The sequence below is a fragment of the Oryctolagus cuniculus genome, chromosome 17, assembly GCF_051225735.1.
Source record: "Oryctolagus cuniculus isolate XC-2025 breed Fujian yellow rabbit chromosome 17, ASM5122573v1, whole genome shotgun sequence".
In the NCBI taxonomy this organism is placed as follows: Eukaryota; Metazoa; Chordata; class Mammalia; order Lagomorpha; family Leporidae; genus Oryctolagus; species Oryctolagus cuniculus.
The window spans coordinates 15085399-15109481 of NC_142883.1; the positions used below are offsets into that span (position 1 = coordinate 15085399).

General features: G+C 58.5%; 1 protein-coding gene across 3 annotated transcripts; it reads right to left on the reverse strand.

Annotated features, from left to right (window-relative positions):
- Positions 1-1734: 1734 nt before the first annotated feature.
- KCNH6 (potassium voltage-gated channel subfamily H member 6) lies at positions 1735-22677 on the reverse strand. Of its 3 annotated transcripts, none has more exons than XM_051825799.3 (13): positions 22505-22661; positions 21558-21788; positions 16480-16641; positions 16167-16372; positions 13024-13449; positions 11840-12239; positions 10336-10535; positions 9966-10218; positions 6549-6742; positions 5425-5509; positions 4720-4882; positions 3938-4109; positions 1735-3592 (listed from the first exon to the last, which is right to left on the reverse strand). In XM_051825799.3, the coding sequence occupies exons 1-13, from the start codon at positions 22578-22580 to the stop codon at positions 3308-3310; spliced, it is 2853 nt and encodes a 950-aa protein (XP_051681759.2). In that variant the 5' UTR covers positions 22581-22661; the 3' UTR covers positions 1735-3307. The 3 variants fall into 3 exon arrangements, with proteins under 3 accessions (XP_051681759.2, XP_051681758.2, XP_069916599.1); XM_051825798.3 differs by having other exon boundaries at positions 16465-16641; XM_070060498.2 differs by lacking the exons at positions 1735-3592; positions 3938-4109 and having other exon boundaries at positions 4726-4882; positions 5425-5505; positions 16465-16641; positions 22505-22677.
- Between the last annotated feature and the right edge of the window lie 1406 nt (positions 22678-24083).

Sequence of the window (24083 nt, forward strand, 5' to 3'; positions counted from 1 at the left end):
CGACCGCCCCCCACCCGCTCCCCCTGGAGCGGCGTCGGCCGTTGGCTGCTTGACACGTCCTTTCGAAATGGTTCCTTCTCCTCATTGGTTATTACGACCGCGGCGTCTGAAATCTCCTCGCTATTGGTGCAAGTATTTATCATTCCAAGTAGTTGCCCCGCCCAATTCCTGGAGGCAGGCGCTTTCGCAGTCCCGAAGGTCATTGGCTAGCCAAGATGTCAGTCACCCAGATAACGGCGCAGTGCGGGTGAATAGGGGCGTGGGTGGCCCAGAGGCGACCTGCAAGTTCTAGGCCAAGTGGCTGAGAGTGAAACCTCTGTGCGACCTGCCCTGACTTCACCGTTGCTGCTGCTAGACTGAGCGGCCTCCCTAGGCTGTTGAGTAAAATTTAAATTCTGTCTTAATGGAGGACTACCGCATTTTACAGTACTGAGTCCAAGGCCTGACCTCTTGGCCCGCCGCACTTATCCCTCAAAGCCTTTTTAGCGGGAGAGTTGTGCTTCCAGTGCTCCAAGGGCAGGCCTCAGACACGCAGCAGGTGTGCGCAGGGCCAAGCCAGCTTGAGTCAGGCCTTACAGCGCCTTCCTGCAGATTCTAGAAATGTTCCCATGTCTTGGGTTGGTCTTTATTGGGCACCGAGCCCACCAGCCTTGCTCTTAATTTTTATTTTTTAAAGGTTGATTTATTTGTATGAAAGGCAGAGTTAGAGAGAAGAGACAGATCTTCTCTTGGCTGGTTCAGGCCCCAGATGGCCCCAAGGGCCAGCGCTGGGCCAGGTGGAAGCCAGCTGGGAGCTTCGTATGGTCTCCCAAACACCTGGACCATCTTCCGCTGCCTTCTCTGGCACATTAGCAGGGAGCTAGACTGGAACTGAAGCAGCAGGACATGACCCATGCCTATATGGGATGCTGCCTCCGCAGGTGGGGCCTTTATGCTGGCCCCACTTAATACTACTTACAGTGCCTTATTAAAGTTACAATTCTTTTTAAAATTTCAGTTTAATATACGTGTGTTGCAAACATGATAGGGTTATCAAAATTTTTTAAGCATCAAAATAAATTACATGTAGGTTAAAACTAGAGTGGAAGGGATAATTAGACTTATGAAAACCTGTTCTTATGTTTTTAAAGTGGATGATGATGGCTCTAAAATCTATGTTACCTGGATAAATATGGATAAATATACATGAGATGAAAAAATTCTATATAGTGTCAATATTTATAATGCACTGGACATTGATTCCTTTGCAACTATTTAAACTTATCAATGAAATATTTCAGATGTCCACTTAAAAATGGAGGAGAGATAAATTTCCCAGAATTCTTTTAGAGAGTTCTGGAGCACAAAGTACCGAGACTGAAGGTCAGTGAGTTGGTATCCTGGAGATAACAGCCCCTTCAGCAGAATGGTTAACTGCACAAACTCTCACGCCAGACTGCCTGCGCTGAAATTATGTCCTTTTCCCATCGTGTTAGTCATGAATATTTTATTTATTTATTTATTTGACAGAGTTATAGACAGTGTGTGTGAGAAAGAGAGAGAGAGAGGGAGAGAGAGAAAGGTCTTCCTTCCGTTGGTTCACTCCCCAAATGGCCGCCACAGCCGGTGCACTGCACCGATCCAAAGCCAGGAGCCAGGTGCTTCCTCCTGGGCCACAGCAGAGAGCTGCACTGGAAGAGGAGCAACCGGGACTAGAACCTGGTGCTCATATGGGATACCGGCACTGGCCCCTCATTTTTAAACGTTTTATTTCAGAGGCAGAGAGACAGAAAGACAAAGTTCCTATCTGCTGGTTCACTCCCCAGATGCCCACAATAGCCCATGATGGGCTGGGCCCCCAGCTGGAAATGTAAGCCAGGTCTCCCACACAGCAGGAATCCGATTATTTGAGCCATCACATCTGTCTCTCAGGGTGTGAACTGCCAGGAAGCTAGTCAGAAGCCAGGGCTGGGGATGGGTTGTGGGTGCCTTAGCCATTTTGCTAAATACCTCACTTTTAAAACTGAAGTATCATTTGTATGTGGAAGTACATGTGAACTCTCATGTAACCAGCTCCAAGATCAGGAAACAAAATGATGCCGGCACCCCCAAAAGTCCCAGCATGCTGTTAGTAAAAGGGTGCCGTCTTATCTGTGGCGCCAGCTTAGGCTCTGGCTCCTGTCATCGCCACCTTGCATAGTAAGCTTCAGTCCTAAGACCCCATGGCCCAACCACAGGTGTCGGCTCCACCCCCACCCTAATGGGATTCACTGCTCCTACTTCCCTGCCCGCCGCTGGCAGAGGTTTACCAGGACCTCTTCCCCAACACGTACTCTCGCCTTCTCCCCCAGCCCGCCAGGCTTCCCCCACCCGACAGCTTTTCCCTTCACTCCGGTGTTTGGTGTGTTTTGTGGCGGCCTTACACGCGCCTGGGTGGTTTTGCAGTCCCTTCCTCTGCTGCTGATCCCACGTTCTCTAGAATGAGGACAATAACGCCGACTCCTGGGCTCGCTTTGAGGAGTAGATACTGATATCTGCAGAGCCTCACGAAGAGTTGGCTGTTGTCATAATTCCCAGGGCCACCAAGCTTCCCTTCTCCCCAGCCTGGCTAACAGCCCCAGGCTCTGAGGGCGCCTGGGTCCAGGGAACCAACTTCAGGTCCCCAGCACAGTGGATATAGTAGAAGGTGGGCCCCCAGGCCCTGGTGAGAAGTTACTTGGAGAAGATCACAGCACAGTTGAGGTCTTATCAGCTCCTTAGGTCCTTATCAGCTCCTTAGGTAAGTCATACACCTGTCCCAACATGATATGTATAGGCTTTATTAGCTGAGTGACGGTCCACGGCCCTCTAGGGACCCAGATGTCATCAGAAAACCAGAGGCAGAAGGACCAAGGGCTGTAGCTCTGTTCCAACATGTCTGCCCCAGAGGTCACCTATACCTCCAGTTGGATCCTGGGCTCTCCCAGTGGTCTGACCAACCCAGGCCTAGTGCTGGGCCAAGAAGCAGGTGGTGCTGAGCTGGGAGGTGACCATGTGCAGTGCACAGCCAGGCCCTCACATGGACAATCAGGAACATCTTTCTTCACCAACTCTCTGTTCCGTAAGCTACCTCCATGCCCAAGGCTCCCCGCCCTCTGCCAGGCTTGCTGCTACAGAGAGCCCCTGGGAAGCTGGGAAAGTCCTGAAGCTCTTCATCCGTGCCCCCCCCCCCCCCCGGGTCACCCGGCCAGCAGTTCGCAGCTACTCTAGGAGAAAGGTTTTCATAGGCCCATTTCAGAAGCTGTCTGCCTTCACTCATTCCCCTCACGGTGTATTGGGATTTGGTGCCTTAACTGCCTGCAAATCCAGGGTCGGAACCGTGTCTCTGGAACTCTAGCTGCTTGGGAACAGAGTCAAGGTGTTCAGGGAGGGAGGGGAAGCGGGGACCACAGACCAGTCCCTGTGCCTCCAGGGGATGCAAAGGAGAGGCCAGGGGTGACAGGAGGCCCTCGGGCTGCGTCTGGTCCAACAACGGAGTCAGGGTTTGATCCGCAGCCACAACCAGGTCAGGCATCCTGGAGGAGGAGTTCCTGTGCTTCGGCCCACATTTGTCCAAGTCACCAAAGCTTGCGGCCTGGGAGGGGCAAGAAAGAGGGCAACATGGAGTGTGGGGGAGCCCCGAGGCCAGGCTGTGGGTTCATCCCCCCAACTTCGGGAATGGGAGCCAGCAAGAGCTGCACTTGCTGGCTTGTACCTCAGGGTCCTGCTGCCCTTGCCTCGGCTGTGAGTCTGTGGCTGCCAGTCTGGGCTTGGCCACCCCTCTGTCCAGGCCACCACTCATCTCAGAGAGGATGGCAGAGCCCTGGTTGCCCAGGGGCCACAGTGGTTCTGGACCTGATGTCACATGGACATCAAGTTAGGATTGGCGAAGGCATGCAGCTGCCTCCTGGTCATCCCTGGGGATCCCCTCACTTCTCACCTGTGCAGGGGACAGCCTGGGTCCTGGACTCTGAGTCCCCGAGGCTGCAGGAAACAAAGCCAGGTCATTGGAGGCAGGGACTCCCAGGATGCAGCTGGTGTGGCCCTGGGTCACCGGCTGCTGAAGGAGCTGCAGGACGCGGCTGAGGTCTGAGGACATGCGGGACTCCAACCTGCCAGACAGAACCCCGCGGTAAGGGTCAGGCTCCCCGCTTTGTAGTCTGCGGGCTGCTGCCGCCCAGTGAAATGGCAACCTGGACCTCCCTGAAGCTATTTCCCACGAGGACCCACAGCCCCTGCCCGTGTTACCCTTAGCACGGCCCTGACTGATGACACCTGTGACCAGACACCGAGCACGCATCATTCGGTCCTGCTGTTTGCTTTCACATGGGCATTCGAATTCTCCCCATTTCTTGAAAGGGCGAACGGAGGCTCCAGAGTAATTACATAACTTGTCCACACTCTTGCTGAGTGCAAGAGTGCAGAGCAAGAATTGAAAGCTGGGTCTGTGCCACCCCTAAGCCCTCACTCTGTCGCCACAGCCCTGCCGTCCACAGGCCACACCCCATCCCAAGCTTCTTTGGTATGTTTCAGGGTCTGCTGGGGGAAGTTATTCAAGGACTGTGGTTAATGATAGGGATGGAGAGAGGCCTGCTGCTAAGTGGCCCGGTCATTCTAAAACCCACCCGGCACTAGTGATGGCCTTGAGTCACCAGGAGGGGGCGCCAGCACCCAGGTCTGTCCTCTGCCACTGCCTCTGGCGGGGGCCCACAGGGCACTCACCTGTTCATTTGGGCCTGGAGCTGATCCAGCCTGGAGCCCAGCTCCCGGGGCCAGCAGTCTGGGTCTCCCTGCGGGCTTGGGGGTCTGTGCTTTAAGGGCATTGGCTGCAGCAACTCGGGCCAGAGGCCAGACGCATCTGAGATACTTAAGGAAGGGGCTGCACCTGGAGGGGGGGAGGGGCGCCTCAGCTCAGTCCAGCTGGCTCCACAGGCCTATTCCTTCCCAGCAGAGCCTGTGTCCTCCTGCTGCCTGTCACAGGAACGGAAGGAGTATACCTGGGTGCCCTGGAGCACAGGTCCTGCCCCCACGAAGGGCCGGCTTCCGGGACCTAGGAGGCTGTAGCCCTGGGAGGGGATATGGGGCCTCAGCTTCAGGGGTGCTGCCAAGTGAGGATTTCTAATGCTGGTCTCTGCCCAGAGAGCTGCAGCCCAGCCGTCCCCAGAGGCCGTGGTGTGGAACCCGGGGGCTGGAGCAGTATCCACCCCTGGGGGCAGCACTTGGCACTCAGTGAGCCTCTCTCTCTGGCTCGGAAGACACATTGAGCCAGAGGAGGCTGGGGGACAAAGGCCTGTGGCCCTGAGTCCAGGGAGGGAGCCCCTCTGTGCTCAGCGAGGGGCTGGGGAGGCAGGATGGAGAGGACGTGGGCAGGGGGCAGGAGACTGGGCTGGGGCAGACACTGGCAGGGGCAGGGCTGGCTGTGCTCACCTGACTGGTTGCCACTGAGGAAGAAGCCTGGGTGGTCTCGGCTGCCCGAGGCCTGTTGGGGGGATGACTGGAGACCCCCTTCTGCCTTGTAGGGAACAAGAGCATCAAGTAACAAGAACCACAGCTGGGATGGGGCCTCTTTGTTCCTCCCCATCCCCCTCACTCCCCAGGGACCTGGTCACACCCAGGTAAGCAAGTGGGGACAGGAGGCTGAGTATGGCCACAGTGCCCTGGGCGGCTACTCCCAGGCTGTCTGTTGATGAGGGTGGGCAGGTGCACAGAGGCCTGGAGCCCATGCCCGGGCACCAGGTGGCCCTGTGTAGACCCCTATTGGAGTCTCGGCAGGGGGGTTGCCTCAAGCAGCAAGACTTAGGGATGGAGGGCAGAAGAGCTGCGTTCCCAGTCCCTCTTTTCCTGAGCGCCCAGAGCTTCCCCACTCAGCAAGGGCCAACCGGGAGTTTCCTGCAAGGAGACTGGGTTTGAAACCCCTGGTGCACTCGGGAGATGCCCTCATCAGTGCCCGTGGCAGCCCCTTTCCTGGCAGCATGAGTCCTGGGGGTACCTGGCCACAGAGACCACATCCCTCCTGCCCCAGTGTCCACACAAGGACTCCCAGAGTGCGATCCTTGCTGGATGTGTCCTGTCCAGATCAGGCTGCAGGGGAGCGACTGGGGGGAGGGGGAGGAGCATCCACAGCAAGAAACCCAATCTCAGCGCCACCCTCCTGAAGCTGGGCACAGGCCAGGCTCAGCAGAGCCTCCTCCCGAGGCTGAGGGGTGCAAGTAAGGGGGAGGGGAAAGGGGGTGCAGAGGCTCAGTGCCCACCCCAGCAGCTCCGCCCCTGCCTGGGAGTGAGACTCAACGAGATGATAAGAGAAAGGTGGCTCAGGACCCGCACACAGGCAGTGCTCAATCCTCAGTAGCTGTCACTGCACTTGGCACCGTGTTGGCCACAGTAGGCATGGATGCAATTCTGGTAAGGGATGCAGGATGGGGTTGAAAGGAAGGGCAGTGGGTCCCCTTAGGCCAGGAAGGTCAAGTCCCCAAGTGGAAGCCTGGGTGTCACCTCCAACCAGCTGGCCAAGGCCCGCCACCCCCACCCCAGCCCACCCAGCCCAGACTCACGTCCCGCAGGTTGAAGGTGACCTCCAGCTTACTCCAGAAGCTGTCCGCGAAGGCAGGGTACATGTCCAGCACCTCCAGCAGGTCCGCCCGCTGGATCTTGTGCAGGTCGCAGTAGGTCAGGGCCCGCACGTCTGCGCTGGACTTGCCAGGCCGGGCGTGGAGGCTGACGGGCTCCCCGAAGATGTCATTTTTGCCTGCCAGCCAGAGAGGCCGTGGTCTGGCCCCAGGCTCCCTTCTGTGAGGAGCATCCTCAAGGGCCCCTTGACCATGGCCTCCTCCTACTCCTGCCCGGCTGGGGCCTGGTGCTTAGGATCAAGGGGACAGGGCTAGAAGTGCTGGCTGGGGTGTCTTCTCCTGTCTTCTGAGCTCCATGGAGACCCACTCAGAGCCAGTCCCGCCCCCCACAGATGGTCCTCTCGCCATCTCCAGGTCCCTCAAAAGCCCCCTCCATCAGAATCCCCCCTCTGTGCTTTTTGGCACAGGTCCCACTCCCACCCAAGGGATGGGGGTTACAGAGGGTGCTGGAGGCTCCCTGTTTCAGTTCCTTCTGCTCCCCTCCACCTGCCAGGGCTGGCTACACAGCAGAGGGCAGGAGGCCCAGGGCCAGGGCTCCCATCTCCTCCAGGGCACAGCCTGAGGTTTCTGTCCCTTTATCTTCCCACTCCCCACGGTGGGGCCAGGTCACCAGCTCAGCCCTGGCAGAGAAGCCTGCAATGTCACCGCCCTTCTCCAGACTGCAGTGTCCTCCTCTCTAAAATGGGTGTGACCATGTCTGCCTTGTCTACCCCGCTGGGCTTAGTCAGAGATGCTGCCTGAAAACGTGCTTGAACAAGCCAGAGGTGCCAGGCCAAGGCACTGGGAGGGATGGAGGCCTCGGGTGGGCATGAGGTGGACACTCAGGGTGGGGGGTGACAAGGGCATATTAGGCCATCCTGGTGCCAGGTGCTGTACTGGCCACAGGACACAAACATGAATAAGATGCTGGCTCACCCACAAGGAGTCCCCCAAATGCCTGCACGACAAGCACATAGCAGCCAGCCTGTTTCCAGAATGTTCTAGAGAGCCTTGGAATAGGAGAGAACCAAGAGCTGGGGGCCACACAGGAGGGAGGGGCTCCTTCTGTCAGGGGAGGTTGGGACAGCAAGGAGAGGGCTCCCTGAGGGAGTGAAATGTGGGCTGTGTTCAGAGAATCAACGAAGACTGGGTCCCCAGAAGAAAGGCAGTCAGGTGGAAGAGACAGCGTGGGGTCAATGCTGGGGAAGGGGCTTGACCAGGACCCTGCTGGGCCCAGTGGGCACAGCAAAGTCCCCTGCCCTCAGCCTGGTGGCACTGCACAAGGGGCGCTGACGGCTTAGCACACAGAGGGATGGATGGAGGCAGAGACACTGCCCTCCCCTGCAGAGCAGGATCAAAGCTCATTTACAGAGGGGAGAGTGAGGCTTAGAGGGGGAGAGGACTCGCCAGGATCCCACGCAAAAGCCTGAAGCTTGAAATCTGGGCGCCATCCAGTGTGATGGTTTTCCAGCAGATGAAGGATTAGGATCTAATATCTATTTCTACTCAGGGAAAAAAATGAGAGGATTTCATGTCTCTAACCGAAACTTAAATTGGACTAGCTTCTTAATTATTAATAGTAATGATTATCCCACCCACGTGGTGCTCCTAAGGTAGGCTGGGAGAGAGGGAAGGTGTCTTAGAGGAGCCTGAGTCTGATTGAGCCCAGTCTTGGAGAATGACTGGGGTCTGCTAGACAGAGGCACTGGGTAGGGCACTGCAAGTGGAACTGCGGTGTGTGCAAAGGCACTGCGGTGTGATGGAGTTGGGAGATTTAGAGAACTAGAAGTAGTTTGTGTGGCTGAAGCTTGAAGTCCCAGGAGGAGGGTAGCAGATCTTGGGTGGCCAGACTGGGGGGAACTGTGCATGCCGTACACAGGGCATTTCTCCCATGGGGCATGGGGAGCCACTGAAGAATCTTGAACATAAGAGGAATGTGTACAGGTATGCATTTAGGTCACTGGGAGAAGGTGGAAGATGAAGATGGGGTTGGACCAGATGCAGGTCCATGGGAAAGGAGCTCCTGACACCTTCCCAGGGAAGACACAAGGACTGGGAGATAGGTGTGAGACAGAGAAGTGTCAGTGAGGGCAGCAGAGAGGGCTCTGTGGCCAACTGCATGATGGGTGGTGGGACAGGGAGGAAGAACACTCCCTTGGCTGACTCCAGCCTGGCTGAGGGTGGGTGGTTCACAGGGGCAAGGAGGCCAAAGGACCTGCCTTTGAGGGAAGATGAAGATTTCAGGTTGGGATGTTCTCTGTTTACTCCGTCTTTGGAATACGAGGGTGGTCATACCCAGAAAGAAATGGGATATTCCAGGGGCTCGTGTTGTGGTGTAGCTGTTTAGCCCATACGGGCACTGGTTTGTGTCCTGGCTGCTCTACTTCTGATCCAACTCCCTGCTAATGTGCTTGGGAAAAGCAGCAGGAGATAGCCTAAGTGTCTGGGCCCCTGCCACCCACATGGGAGACCTGGATGAGGCTCCTGGCTCCTGGCTCAGCCCTAGCCACCGCAGCCATCTGGGGAGTGAGCCAGTAGGTGGAAGAAATCTTTCTCTGTCTCTCACTCTGTAACTCTGACTTTCAAATAAATAAATAAAATCTTAAAAAAAATGGAATATTCCAGTCTAAGGACAGTTGGGGGCTAGGGCAGAGTCGTAGGGGGTCTTTGTGGTGCAGGTGGAACCTGGAGCTGTGGGAGCAAGGAGTTGGCCCAGGTGAAGGTGTAGGGGTGGAGAAGCAGGTGAGGGGCGGAGCACCCGAGGAGGACTGTCCAGAGGGGTTGGAGGAGAGCCAGGCCATGGGGACCAATGGAGGACAAGGCTGCAGGCAGAGTAGGAGCCTGGGGGTGGAGCCAGCGTCACAGGGAAGGCAATGAAGATGAGGACTGGGTGACCCTGTGACGCTCAGAGCGGCCACAAAGGTGAGCACTTGTCATCCAGTGCATGCCTTTGCCCAGTGCTCATACCCTTCCTCCAAAGTGTGCAGCTATCCCTGCAGCTGCACTGGAGACTGACCTTTGACCTGTCACCTTGAACTACCCAAGAGGGTAAGAAGGTAATAAGGAACCTGCCCCGGGCTTGTGAGTCAGACACCAGTCCCTGCTCTGCCACAGACCAGCACGACCTCTCTGGGCCTCAGCTTCCCCGGGACCCCCGGCAGGGGGTTGCCTTAAGGGCTCAGTGAGCCGGGTATAAGGCTCTCTGAGGCACAAGCTCCTCACCTGGCTGGTCGCCCAAAGGTGTCCCGGTCCTTACTGGGAGGAAGGCAGCCTGGGTAGAACTTAAGCCCCCTGCTCCCTCCCCAACCCCTCAACAAGGGCCTGCCCCCCCTTCCCCGCTGTCCCCACCCCCTCCTCCCCCACCTAGAATGGCCACGACCACATCGTCGCGCAGGATCTCGATGGAGCCGCGGGAGATGAAGTAGAGCGTGGAGAGCACGTCCCCGAGGTGCACCAGCGTGTCCCCGGGCGGCGCGTGCGTGGTCTTGAACTTGACGGCAAGCGCGCGCAGGCAGCCCTTGCTGGCACCGTGGAAGGCCGGACAGTGCTGCAGCAGCGCGCGATGCAGGTGCAGGCAGATGTCGGCCTGCAGGCACTCGGGGAAACCCTTCAGCACCTGCGAGGAGGAGGAGGGCACAGGCTCCAGGGGATGGGGAGGGCTCGGGGGCGCCCCTTGCACGCGTGGGACCTCGGCCTCCCCGGGCGCTAGCGGGGCGGGGCGGCGGGGGCTCACCGCGTTCATGTCGATGCCATTGGTGTAGGACCAGGCGTGCTGGAAGTACTCCTCCAGGCGCTGGCGCAGTGGGTTGGGGATCTGGTGGAAGCGGATGAACTCCTTGACGCGTAGCATCTGCGTGTGGTAGCGCGCGGTGCCCGAGTACAGGCGCTGGATGATGGCCGACACGTTGCCGAAGATGCTGGCGTACATGAGGGCTGCGGGAGTGGGGCGCAGGCTGCCGTGAGCTCCCGCCGCCAACCCCGGCCGCGTCACCCCTTGCCTTCCTCTCCAGGGCCCAGGACAACAGCAGGATCCACGGGGGACAAAGGCCCCAGGGTTTCCTGCCCCCTCCCTCTGCCCTGGCCTCTTGGCACCTTCCCCAGGCTCCAGAGGCCAAACTCTTGCCCAGAAAGATCTAGAGCAATGGACTTTTTTTTTTAAGTTCAGATTTGTTTTCCACTTCAAATTGTAAAAATATAATAGAGGGGAAGCTTGTTTTCACCCACTTCACTTTTTCCTTTTTTTTTTTTTTTTTTTTTTTTTTTTTTTTTTTGCAGGTTTTCAAGTCTCTAAATACTCTGGAACATAGTAACTCCATCCATGTGTGAAGTCCCACACTGCCTCCTGTGTTCCTAAACCGGGTGTCTGCCGAGGCAGGCATCGCAAATTCTGAGAGCCTTGGAGTGGCCACCCGGGTGGGGCTGGGACTCAGAGACTTCTCAGCTGTGTGCTCTAGGCTGCTGGTTATGTCCTTTGGTCCTAGCCCTGGAAACTGGGCTCCTCAGGGCATGGAGTATGCTCCGCAGGGCGGACTCCGTGTGCTGCCCGTGCGACCACACAGAGCCCCCCGCTAAGAGCCCTGTGCCTGGTTTAGTGCTTGGCTGTCACCAATCCAACATTCTTTATTATTTTTTTTTTTTGACAGGCAGAGTGGACAGTGAGAGAGAGAGACAGAGAGAAAGGTCTTCCTTTGCCGTTGGTTCACCCTCCAATGGCCGCCGCGGCCGGCGCACCGCGCTGATCCGATGGCAGGAGCCAGGAGCCAGGTGCTTTTCCTGGTCTCCCATGGGGTGCAGGGCCCAAGCACCTGGGCCATCCTCCACTGCACTCCCAGGCCATAGCAGAGAGCTGGCCTGGAAGAGGGGCAACCGGGACAGAATCCGGCGCCCCGACCGGGACTAGAACCCGGTGTGCCGGCGCCGCAAGGCGGAGGATTAGCCTAGTGAGCCGCGGCACCGGCCAACATTCTTTATTTTTTAAAACAAGGGCTCTAGGTTTTCATACTGCAGTTGGCCCTGCCAGTGAGGTAGCCAGTCCTGGCGCCTTGACACACAGCGAGGGCTGAATGGGTGTTACCTGCTGTGTGTAATTGGCGTGCGCGTATGCAAAACTTCACCGCGCTGCACGTTTGCAACCAACCTGCCGCGTGCACGGTCACTGCTGGCTGATAGGCCACAGCTCGGTCTAAAACTCCAGCTAGACTCGCACGGGGAAGACCCACGGCAGGGGGCGCACTCACAGCCGATGAGCATGACGCAGATGGAGAAGACCTTCTCGGAGTTGGTGTTGGGGGAGACGTTGCCGAAGCCCACGCTGGTGAGGCTGCTGAAGGTGAAGTAGAGCGCCGTGACGTACTTGTCCTGCACCGACGGGCCCGAGGCCGGGTCGCTGCCGTTGTAGTGCTTGCCGAGCTGCGCGCCCAGGCTGTCCAGCCAGCCGATCTTGGGCTCCAGGTAGGGACGCTCCACGTTGCCGATGGCGTACCAGATGCAGGCCAGCCAGTGCGCGATGAGCGCAAACGTGCACATGAGCAGGAAGAGCACGGCCGCCCCGTACTCCGAGTAGCGGTCCAGCTTCCGCGCCACGCGCACCAGCCGCAGCAGGCGCGCCGTCTTCAGGAGCCCAATCAGCGTCGTGGTCTGCAGGAACAGGGAGAGGGCCACGTGCTCTGAGGCCCGCGTTTCGTCACTTGTGCACGCAGTCACACAGTCATTCAACAAATACATGTCTGGGCCAGACGCCTGGCACTGGGGTACGGAGTGTGGGATCGTAGGGAGCGCTCAGCCTAAAGCTCCAGGCAGTGTTCTGGCTGCTCGGACTGAAGTCCAGTGGGAGCAGGAAGAGAAACTGAAGTCTGCAGAGGCAGAGGTGTGTGTGTGGGGGAGATTCATGGAGGAGGTAATGTGTGAGTTGGGGCAGAGGTGGGTAAGAGGCCACTCAGTGTTCAGGTAGCAGCTGCAGGCTAGATAGGAGGGAGAGGACTTGGAGCTGGATTTGCTGAGGGGTGGTGTCCAGCCGCTGCTGGGCAGGGGGAGGGGCCGGCGCAAGAAGGGCACGAGGGTGCTTTAGGGGAGCAGCCTGTGGATTCTCTTTCCAGTTGCAGGTTTAGCGTGGCATAGGAGGCAGCTTGAGGGGCTGGGGCGGAGGAATGCCTGTCCTAGAAGGGGCAGATCTGTGGGGCAGATCAGCCTGCTCCTCCCACTGGGGCCGGCTCAGAAGATGCACAGAGAGACGGCACCCCTGCAGGCACAGTCTCAGCTTATCCTTGTCCAGGGCTGGATGATGACAGCTGCCTCAGGGCCCCTGTCCACCTCCATTTGCTTTGGCCAATGTGCTCAGTGCCAGGGCTGTGAGGCAGAGAGGCCTCGGGGCTAGGGCACAAGGGACAGCTACAGCCCGCTGGCCTGGGAGGGGCTCGCTTACCTCATCCGAGCCCGTGCGGAAGATGAGCAGGTCAAAGGGGATGGCAGCCACCATGTCGATGAGGAACCAGCCCTTGAAGTAGTGGACGGCAATGCGGCGAGGGTGGCTGACCACCTCGTCATTGGTGTTGACGTAAGTGGTGCGGAAGTTGATGACGATGTCCACGACAAACATGATGTCCACGATGAGGTCCACCACGGTGAGTGGACTGCAGGTGTAGCCGCAGGCCCCGCGTTGTGACTCATCCTGGTCGCTGAGCAGGAAGGCGGCCGAGTAGGGGGTGAAGACGGCCGTGTAGATGACCAGCAGCAGGATGAGCCAGTCCCACACCGCCTTGAAGGGGCTGTAGTGCAGGATGGTCCCGCGGTGGATGCGCGGTGCCTGCAGCTTGTACTCCGGCAGCACATCGGCGCCCAGCGATAGGACCTGGGTGTAGGGGCCGGGGCGGTGAGTGCGGCAGCCACTGCTGGTGACACAGGGCTGCTGGGCGAGGCTTGCAAGGAAAGGGCACCTGACCTGCCAAGGGTCCGGATGAGCTGGTCCCATGAGAAGCTCTGAGAGTCGCCCCCAGGGAGAGCCCTCACTGGTCAAGCATGAAGAGACTATTCTAGGGTGACCTGTTCCCATCAGGAACCTCAACCACAGCCCCCTCCCCGCCAAGCCCACCAGAGAACATCACCCTACCCAGCACTCCGTCCATCTGGGCTGTTCTGCCCTGCCCTGCCTCCACGCTCCAGGATGGTCTGTCTCTGAGGGAGCTCACGAGCCTGGGGCACCCTGCTGCGTGGCCCACCTCCCCAGCACATCTGTCCCCTCAGACTTGTTCCTTGTATACCCCTCACCCTGGTCCCCCAGCCTGCCCCAGCCCAACATGCCCGGGCCCTGCCCAGCTGCCTAGCGTGAGAAACAGCTGGAGTGTGAGGAAATGCATGGCTTTGGAAGCCAGACCTGCCAGCTGGATGCCAGGTCTAAGATTTGCTAAAAGTGCTGTCACCCCTGTGGGTCCCAGTTTCCTTGTTTGCAAAATTGGGTAACAAAGGACAACAAGTTTCACAGGGTTACAATTGATTGAGGGGCATCTGTTGGCTTCTGGGTGACCGTAGGCTGCCAGGTGTGGTAATGTCTGCTCCACCCTCCTGCTGCCACATCCTGCAACAGGCACGGCTGCAACAAGGATGGACAGAGCCAGTGTCCCACGGACCCCTCCCCACCAGATAGGGTCTGGTTCTGGTTTCAGAAAATCTGCAATGTAAGGCCTTGACCTTGCAAAGCAGAGCAGCTAGCAATGAGGAAGATCCGTCAAAGGGCTGGCTTCAGCCAGACGGTCCCTGATCTGACATCAACCCCCTGGGAGGGGTCACAATGTCCCCACCCTGCAGTGTCCCTCTGCTCAGTCGTCAGGCCTGGGTTCACATTTCCCCCTCCGCAGGAAGTCTCCTCTTACTCCACCCAGACTTGAACCCACTTTTTTGATTTTCTGTCTCTGTATAAGGCCCTGACCACTTGGCTGTTCTCCACTGCAAGCTCCGTGGGCCTCTGTCCCCTTGCTGGGCCCACTCACCCCGTCACCTAGCACTTGGTCCACACGAGGCTCAGGTGCAGGTGGCTGAATGCTTGGGAGCTGGGGCTGCGACTCAAAGAGGCCAAGTGGCTGTGCTGTCACACCCTGGGCATCAGAGCTGCTCAGGACCCCGCCGAGATGGGACAGCACAGCCTCATCTCTGCCAGCCGCTCCCCTCGCCCCATCGGTGTGGGGTGTGGGAGGGAGGCAGTAGGAGTTTGGGGAGGTTGCAAGTCTGCTGGGAGGAGGGTCCACTTCCTCAACTCCTCAGGGCCCCCAGACAGGAGAACCGCTCCCCACCATACTGGCCTCCCAGTCCCCCCTGTCCCCGAAGCCAGTGTGAGGGCCTCTCTGGGGGCAATTCTGCTCTGCCCAGCACCACCCAGAGCTGCAGGGCCTTCAAGACAGAGGGGCTCGGGTCAGATCACAGCCCCCTAGGCCCTTTAACTTCAGGCCGAGGCCGCCGCGATATCGCCGTTCAGGAGCTGAGTCGTGTAACCAGGACAAGAGCAGGACCATGGCCAGCTCAGCCAGGCCTGCCTGTTGCCATGGATACCTCCCCCAACCTAACAGCCTCCGTCATGATGGCCACGAGCTTAAGGGGACTGGAGGGGTCAGGCTGGGGCTTCTCCTTCCCCAGGGTCTTAGCGCTTAGTGAGGGGCTGACTGTAAAGTGGGGCCCTCACTTAGAAAGTGGCAGGGAGGAAAAGGGCTGTCCTTCAGCCCCCATGAAGGGCCAGCCCCAAGGGAAGCTGGGAGCAGGCCCCCTCCCCTGCTTTGCACCATCACGGACAGCCTTGGCCTGGGTCCCTCTCTGTGGCTTAGAGCTCCATCTGCCTCCTGGGGCAGTGCCAGTTAAGGTCATATGGGACCACTTAGTTCATTTCTCTCCAGCACATGAGAGCCAGCACAGAGGCTGTGGCCCCTCGCCCAAGGTCACGGTGAAAGTCAGTGCAAGGACCCTGCTCCCCAGGGCCTCAGGAAGGGGCCTTTGCATTTCCCTGTGGAACAGTCAGGCTACAAAGCCCCAAAGGAAGGGACAGTAGGGTCAGCTGGGACAGAGGACCCAGAGAAGTCTGCCTTGTGCTGGCCGAGGAGCGGCTGCAGGGCAAGGGAGGCATCTGAGTCTGGGTCCCCAGGAAGCCTCTCAGAATCGGCTGGAGGCGCCTGCCCTGCTCCACCTCTCCATGGCAAGCTGCGAGTGGGGTGACCATGCTCTCCATGGCACGGGGCAGGAGCAGGGCTGGGGCTCTGGCCATCCCCCTCCCCTTTCCTCTCCTCTCCTCTCTCTGCATCCCTGCCCCCTCTGCCTCTCCTTCCTGGCCTCGGAGCAGACCTCGTGGTGTTCCCACACTCCCCAGTTCTCCGTGCCTAGGAGGGGGCGCTGCTCACAGTTCCACTGACCCCAGGCTCCCAGGGCTCTAGGAGGTGGTCGTCAGGACAGGCCTTTAGTTAGGTGTAAAGAATCAGCCTCGAGCAGTGCTGAGGCCAGACAGTAAGGAGCCGGACAGGATGATGGAGCCCTCTGCCGACCAAGTGGGGGCCTGGCACAGCCCGGCCTCCCCGCCCTGCAGGCCCGCACCTGGGTGACCTTCTCCGTGACGTTCTGCGTTCGCTCCACCACCTTGTGCGGGGCGATGATCTCGATCTCCGTGGTGGAGGCCGAGCGGTGCTTCTCCAGGTTGAACTCCACGAAGTTGAGCGTGAACTGCGGGATCTGGCTGACGGTCCTGTACTTGCCCCTGCCTGTGCCAGGCCCCTGTCCGCCTGGCCTGCTGTGCGAGCCGTCTGAAACCGGGGCCAGGGTCAGAGCAGCTAGGGCGGGGGTGCCCACGGCTCCACCTAGTGCCCCCCTCCCCATGTGCCCCTCCCACCGCCACCTGCACCAGCCTCACGAGAGCCCAGGAAGCTGTGAGACAGCAGGCGCTGTGACAAGCTGCGGTTGCTGCTCTTGGCCAGGAGCTGGGCCAGGTCCTCGAAGTTGAGGATGAACATGATGACGGCTCCGTCCTCGTTCTTTATGGGCACCACATCCACCAGGCAGCGGAAGCTGGAGGCTGCAAAGACCATGGGCGGGGTCGGTTACTAAAGGGCTCCTCCCTGCAGTGACCTGGCTAGGAAGGGCACTCTGTGAAGGTCACATGAATGGCAGCCACTGGGATGAAGAGGCCTGGACAGTGACCAGAGCTCCTGTGCTGGGTGTGGGGGAGGCTGCCCAGCAGAGGCCCCACCCACAGGGCAGAGGTGGGGAGAGCAGCTAAGCGGCTCATTAGGAGATAATGTAGCATCAGGTCCAAGTCCACGCTCAGTGCTCAGCTCAGGGCTTAACCTCAAGGTTTGCGTCTGCTGTAATTAAAGCTGAGCAGATGGATGGAGGTGGATTAAGTGGGGAGTGAGGCGGGACAGTCTGCCCCCCACGGAGCTCCCGCGGGCCCTGGGCTCAGCTCCATATTCCCACCCCACAAGAGGTGCCCTGCTCCCTGCGAGGAAGGCACTAGATGCTCAGAGCATAGCAAGTGCTCAGTGCTGGGCCCATGCCAGTTGGCACACTGGGGCTCTTGATGTCCTTCGGGGACAGGTATGGGGGGGCCTCCGCTCTGCACCTGTGGTCCGGAGAAACAGACTTGCTGAGGCTGGAGGGGACACAGAGCTGGGATCTCTGGCCTTCTCTCTGCTCCAAGTCTCACTGCTACCTCCTCATCACTGGGTGGGACTATAGCAGCTAAAATGTCACTTATTCCACAGCCTGAGCCCTGTGAACCCTTCTCCCTGGCTGTCCTATGTCCCTTGACTCAAACTGCTGGCCAGTGTCAGCCCCCAAGGGCAGGGCCTTACAGGGCAGGAGGCCCCAGGCCACCACACACATCAGAAGGCAGGGCTGCACTCCCTGTGTGGGCAGGGTCGGGTCTGTGCCGCCCATCCCAGGTGCTGTGTTTTGATGAGTGAATGGAAGCATTTGTGTGAATGACAGGGACAGAGGCCAGCTGACAGGAGAGCTGGCACTCGGGGAGCAATCACTCTTCTCCAGGATCCCTACTTAGCGCGTGCTTCTCAGCCTCTCCTCACGGTCATCAGAGCTGGGGTGCAGCTGAGCCCTCACTCTCCTCCCAGAGAGCAGGAATCTCCTGGATCAGATTCCTGGACTCGCAGGCACCAGGCGGCCACCTGCCAGCTGCTGCTGGGCCCAGGGGAGACATCCACACCAGGGAGGGGCCTCCCGCCTGGCTCGCTCCACTCCTGGGCTCATGGAGGCAGGCAAGGTAAGGACCCTGGGACCTAGCCAGGAAGCCTCCTTGGCCAGCAGCTTGGGACCCTCCCCTTATGGCCGCTCCTTAATCTGGCATTGCAGAGATCTGGCGTGGTAGGTGGCAGGCAGAGGCCAGAACTTGGCAGAGAAGCAAGGCCTGTTGGCTTTCTCTGCCTCTGAGGGCTGCTAAGGCCCAGCCTTTAAGTGGGTGTGCCCATCAGCTGATGCTGTCCTTAGAAAACAGAAGCTGAGAATGAACCACAGACCAGCCCATTGTAGCAGTGGTGATGGTGGGGGGAGGTCAGTGCATGGTACCCCATGCCCTGCCCCATGCTTGCTGCCTGGTGAGCAGGCAGGCAGATCATGAGAACTTGGAAGATTCCAGAGCATTCTCTCTCCCCCTGCCCAGGCTGTCCTTGCTTGCCATGGCTCAGGGCCCACAGGTCACTGTGGGGGTGGCCAGAAGCAGGTGGGTCTCTCACTCTTGACTGTGCCCAGGAGTGGCAGTGGTCCTGTCCCTGTCCCTGGAGGAGCCCAGTCTCTGCCTGTTTCTCCCCTCCAGAGGCTTCCCCCAGCACCTGCCTCTTACTGATGACAGCAGGCCTCTGTGTCCCCTGGGACGCCCTGTTTCTCTCTGCTCTCTCCCTCTCAAGCTTCTCATCACTCACACCCTCTCCCCACTCTGGCCCTGGTCCTTTCCTCTCGGCAGCCTCCTTGCTGTCCTTTGCCCCCGTCTTCTTGTATACATCCCACCCAGCATCGTGGGGAGCCCGCGGGCAAGAGCTGGTGCTTCAAAAAGCTGACCCTGGGAGGGTGGCTGCTCCATGCCGTTCCCCCAGCGTGGTCCCCTGGGATTCAGGGGTGAGGCTGCAGGAAACACTTGGGGGCAGGGGAGAAGACAGCAGCCCCGACCTCAGCCTAGCCTTGTCCTCGTCATCCTGGCCTTTGGATTAGGGGACTCCCAGCAAAAGCAGGCAGAACTAGACCCTCTGGCAGTGCCCAGTGGGAACAGGGGGGAGCGGGGAGGGTCTGAATGGTCTGCATCCCTCCCTCCAGATTCTCATTGGTCCTTCCCCCTTATCTGTTAGGTTCTGACTTTCCTAGCAAAGGCAGCTAGAAAAAGAGTCAGTTTCTCAGGGGTCCCCGAGCTCTGTGTCACAGGTGATTTTTGCCAAGCGTCCTGGCCTGACTCCAACTTTTTGCAGCTGCACAATGTGGAGACTCACAAACATAGACCGTCCACTTCGACTTGGAGAATTTTCAGCAGATTGCTTCTTTAGAGGAAAAGAGGGTTATAAATAACCAGCTAAAGATCTAGTCAGACCCCTTGCCACCTCCCTGGGGCCGGGGGCTATGTGGAGAGAGGTGCTTACCCGAAGAAGGAGGAAATCAGCCCTAGGGATGCCCTTGAGCAGGACTGTGAGGTATCCCTGCACGAGGATGTAAGGTGACATTAGTTACCTGAGCACCACATCCTCCCCTAAGGTAGTACCGCCTAGGGAGCTCCCTTGTCTGTGCTTCAGGCCAATTTCAGGGAGGTCCAGGTGGTGAAATGCTTGGGCAGCAGGACAGGGAGGGCTGAGGGTAGGGTAGGAGTAAGCTGACACTCACAGGCACCATCGTGGTTAATTTCCTATTTTCACCTGGGGTCAGCCTCCAAGGCCAGGCTCCAAGGATCCCTTCTGATGGCTTTTTTTTTTTTTTTTTTTTGACAGGCAGAGTTAGACAGTGAGAGAGAGAGAGACAGAGAGAAAGGTCTTCCTTCCATTGTTTCACCCCCCAAATGGTTGCTACGGCCGGCTCGCTGCGCCGATCCAAAGCCAGGAGCCAGGTGCTTCCTCCTGGATTCCCATGTGGGTGCAGGGCCCAAGGACCTGGGCCATCCTCCACTGCACTCCTGGGCCACAGCAGAGAGCTGGACTGGAAGAGGGGCAACCGGGACAGAACCAGCACCCCAACCGGGACTAGAACCCAGAGTGCTGGCGCTGCAGGTGGAGGATTAGCCTAGTGAGCTGTGGTGCCGGCCCCCAGCATGGTTTTAAAGACCTGAGACCTGGTCTCAGGGGGCCAAAGTCTGGCCTTGACCTCTGTCCCCTGCTCAGGCACCTGAGAGCCTAGGAGTCTAGGAGCCCTTATATGACATCTCCCGGAGCCTGGGATCAGTTTTCACCCATGTGGAGCCCAGGTAGAGCTCTGGGGTCACAGAAAGGGACAAAGAGAACCTGCTGTCCCCCTCCTCACTTCCTCCTATCCCATCCTGTTCCCTCTGGGACCCTTCTCACCCTCCTGACTGTCACCTCCTTCTTGAAATGATGTGAGGAGGTGAGGTCACAGCTTTTAAAAAGATTCTGACTTCATTAACCCAGTGAGTACTGCCAAAACAAACCAGGTTCTTCCCAGCCCCCAACTGCTGCCCCCGCTTGAGGCATTCCACCTGATACTCGCTTGGGTAGCAGCAGCAGGGGCCAGCGAGGACCTGCTAAGAAGCCCCACCCCCGAAACCTGGCAACACACACACACATGCTCACATTCACCCTCACAATTCACATTCCACACCCATACCAGGCCCCTAGAACCTGGGCTCCTGGCACCTCTGTCCCAATCCAATGTCATCTGCCCTTCAGCTGGGCTCAGGTGGCTCATGCCTGCCTTCCCTGGGGGTTTCTCTCTTCTGGGGGCTTCCTCTCCAGGAGTCCTGCCTCCAAGCACATAGGTCATTGGGGCTTTCTCCTCTCCTACAACTTCCAGAGACTTAGATTCTAGCTCTAGGGTGGATCCCAGCAATGGGGTCTTGGGGAAGTCCCTTCCTCATCCACAAAATGAAGGGATTTATCTAAGTCAGTGGGTCCTGAACATGACAGAACATCAGAACTGCCAGATAGATTTTTCAAAATACACCTGCCAGGCCTCCTCTCACACCTTCTGAGTCAGCCTCTCTCTGGGGAAGGTGTGCTTTGGAAAATATGCCCCAGGTAATTCTGATGCAGAACCAGGGTGACAGCCATTGATCCAGGTGTTTTTCCCCCGTGACTTTTAGATTCTGATCCCAGCTCCTAATGCCCCCCTCCCCCAATGCCCACCCCTTGCCTCCCAGGTCCAGTGGGGGCGCTGTGGTCCTAGGAGGAGGATCCCAGGGGGCTGTGGAATTCTTTGTCCTTAGCCCCTGACCTGTGCTTCTGTTTTGCTTGCAGTAAGCTTGGGCTGCCAGCAACAAGCGAAACTCTACCCGGATGAGCCTCTTGGTCACAGGAAACTCCAGACCCCATCTCACCAAAGAGCCAGGGCTAGCTGAGCCTGAACCACCCCTCTTTCCCACTCAGCAGCCCTTGTGCCTTGCCTGGCCAAGAGGCCTTGAGAGAATGACTCCTCCCCTAATCCCCAGAGCAGACGGAGATGAGGGAAGGTTAATTTCCGTCCCAGCTGCCTGACAGCTGGGGCTGACAGTGACAGAGTGAATGGCCCAGAGCCTGGGGACAAGGGGGAGGGACAGTGGAGCAAGAAGCTCTGCCCTAGGCCGGTGGCAGTTGGTGGCACAGCCTGGTCCCAGGCTCTGAAAAGGACTTCAGAAGGCATCACATCTAATGTCCATTGCTTCCCCCTACAGATGCAGAAACAGACCCAGAGAGGACAGATGATCTGTCCAGGTCCTTTGGTCCCTGTGGCAGAGCCCTCCCTCAAGGCCCCCTGTCTGGACATGAGAGGGAGCCAAGCCTGCATGTGCCTCACCATCCTTGCGGTAGTAGAGGATGTCCACCTTGCACTCTTCAGCCCCCAGCAGCGCCTGGGCCAGGCGGGACACAGCACTGCTTGGAGTGTTAGGGCCGGTGAGGAAGTCGCAGGTGCACGGTCGCTGCATCACCTCCACTCGGGAGTAGCCAAAGAGTTCACAGAAGCCATCGTTGCAGTAAATGATGGCGCAGTTCTCCATCTGAGCATTGGCAATCAGAAACTTACGACCTAGGGAGGGAGGCAGAAGGTGGGAAAATCATGGCAGCCAGGGCTGGGCAGCAGGAGGGGGCTCTTAGCGGCAGGTGTAGGAATCAGATGCAGGGTAGGGACCAGAAAGAGGGAGGAAGAGGTCAGGGAGGGAAGACCAAGGAGGCCAGAGTCATAAGAAAGGGTCATTAGGCCTGGGAGTAATGAGGGGGAGGGGCAGGATGTTGCCCAGAGAGGGGGTGCTTAGGTCTGGGGGCAGTAGGGGTCAGTGAGGTGGGTGGAAGGCCCAAGGACGCCCAGAAACAGCGAATGGAGTCAGGACCAGGCATCAAGGATGTGACCAGGTGGGAGGTCAGGCCTGGGCAGAGCTCCTAGGAAGATCAGGGTGGGGGGCAGGGAGTGAGCAGAAGGGAGCCCAGGAAACCCCTGGAGAGAGGAGGGGGCTGGCCGGGAAGAGAGAGGGAGGCAGCGGCAGAAGGCGAGGTCCCGGCTTGGGCTGGTAGGAAGAGCGCTCTGCAGGGAAGCGGGGCTGCACTCAGTCCCGAGGTTTCCAGGGGGCAGGACAGCATTTCGGGTAAGCGGGGTCGCTGGTGGGGAAGGTGTGGCGACGGCAAAGCCAAGGATTTGGATCTCAGCACCCAGCACTGCTGCGCTTGCCCCACCAAAAGTTAGTAAAGGGATCCGGCTCCTCCCGCCACCGAACAAGGCTTCCAGAACGCCCCTCACCCCACACTCACTCTGGCCCTCGAACTTGCGGATGATGGTGTCCAGGTAAGTGTTTTGGGGTGCGACGTGGCCCCTGCGGACCGGCATCTTTCGCTCGCGGGCCCTGCCTGGCGCCCCCCACTCCCAGCGTCTCCGCCTGTCCTCGGGCTCCGCGGCGTCGGGCTCCTAGTGGGCGCCGCCCCCGGGGAGGGCCGCGGGGCTCTGAGCCCCGCCCTCCCGCCTGCGTCCGCTGCCCCGGCCCGCCCGGCCGGCCCCTAGCCCTGCTCGCTGCACCGCCTCCCTACGCGCCCGCCCGGGAGCTGTCCGCGCCGCGGTGCTGAAAGCGCGCGCTGGCGGCGGGGCGGGGTCCGTTGGGCGGGGGAACACTCCGCGGGCCGACGGGGCGGGGCGGGGCCCGGGACCCGGAGTAGGGCAGGGCTTCGCTGAGCAGCATCGGCTGGTGTCCAGGTGGCCCCAGAATCTCTCAGATCCCCTCCAGGTCCTGAAGGGCACTCGCCCCTCCCAGTACAGAGGAGTCTCCCAGGCAGGGAAGAGAGTGAGCAGAAGGGCTTGTTAAGGGGCCTCAGGGAGTCTTTAACCACTGGGCCTGATCTTGGCATGGTACCATTAGGCCTTTTGCCTGCCCTTGACAAGTGCCCTCCAGCTGAGCCCCAGGGCCCAGGCTGAGCTCTTGGTTCAGCTCCTGGTACAGCCAAAGCCTGATCCTTGAAAGCTGGGGTAAGGGAGCACATGAAGGTTGATAAAAAATATACAATAAGGTGCCTTTCTCAGAGGGCTGAGAGCTCTTAGCACAGAGGCATAGCTTGAAAGGAGAAGAGATGTAAAACCACCTATTAGCAAGTGACCTCTGATAAAAGTACTGATTGAATATGAACGCATGAGAAGCAGCAGATGGGGGTAGGGGTGAGGTTTGAAAGAGGCTTCTTGGGACCTGCATTGTGGCATAGCAGGTTAAACTGCCATATACAGTGCTGGCATCCCATAGAGGCACCCGGCTGCTCGACTTTTGATCCAGGTCTCTTCTAATGGCCTGGGAAAGCAGTGGAAGGTGGCCCAAGTGCTTGGGTCCCTGTACCCATGTGGGAGACCCAGCAGAAGCTCCTGGGTCCTGGCTCCTGGCTCTGGCCTGATCCAGCCCTAGGTTATTGCAGCCATTTGGGGAGTGAACCAGCAGATGTCAGATCTCTTTCTCTTTTCTCTCATTATCTCTCCCTCTCTCTCCCTCTCCCTCTCACTGTAACTCTTTCAAAAAATGAATCTTTAAAATATATATATATATATAAAAGAAGTTTCTTGGAGAGGAGGGAGAGAAAGGGCCTGCTGTTCACTGAGCATCTTGGTGAGCTTGGAGCTTTACAGGGGTCCAGAGAACAATTTTGGGCCAGCTCTTGAAGGGCAAGCATTCAAATGGAGCAGTCTCCTTAGGCAAAACCAAGGGTGCTGTTTCTACAGAGGGGCTCAGCTGTGGGGCAGGAGAGGTAAGGGTGGGGAGAAAGTGCAATTGATAAAGACTCTCAGGTACCATTTTGAATATCTCAATTTAATTGATCAACAACCAGTTCTTATTCAGTTAGACATGAAGGAAATATT

What these genes read in the sequence shown, in the direction of transcription:
- KCNH6 (XM_051825798.3), bottom strand. Translation starts at nt 22,580, where the DNA reads ATGCCGGTCCGCAGGGGCCACGTCGCACCCCAAAACACTTACCTGGAC. An exon ending in CCGCAAGTTCGAGGGCCAGA is followed by an intron (nt 21,789 to 22,504) that starts GTGAGTGTGGGG and finishes CTCCCTCCCTAG; the next exon opens with GTCGTAAGTTTCTGATTGCC. An exon ending in CTGCGTCATGCTCATCGGCT is followed by an intron (nt 10,536 to 11,839) that starts GTGAGTGCGCCC and finishes CCACTCCCGCAG; the next exon opens with CCCTCATGTACGCCAGCATC.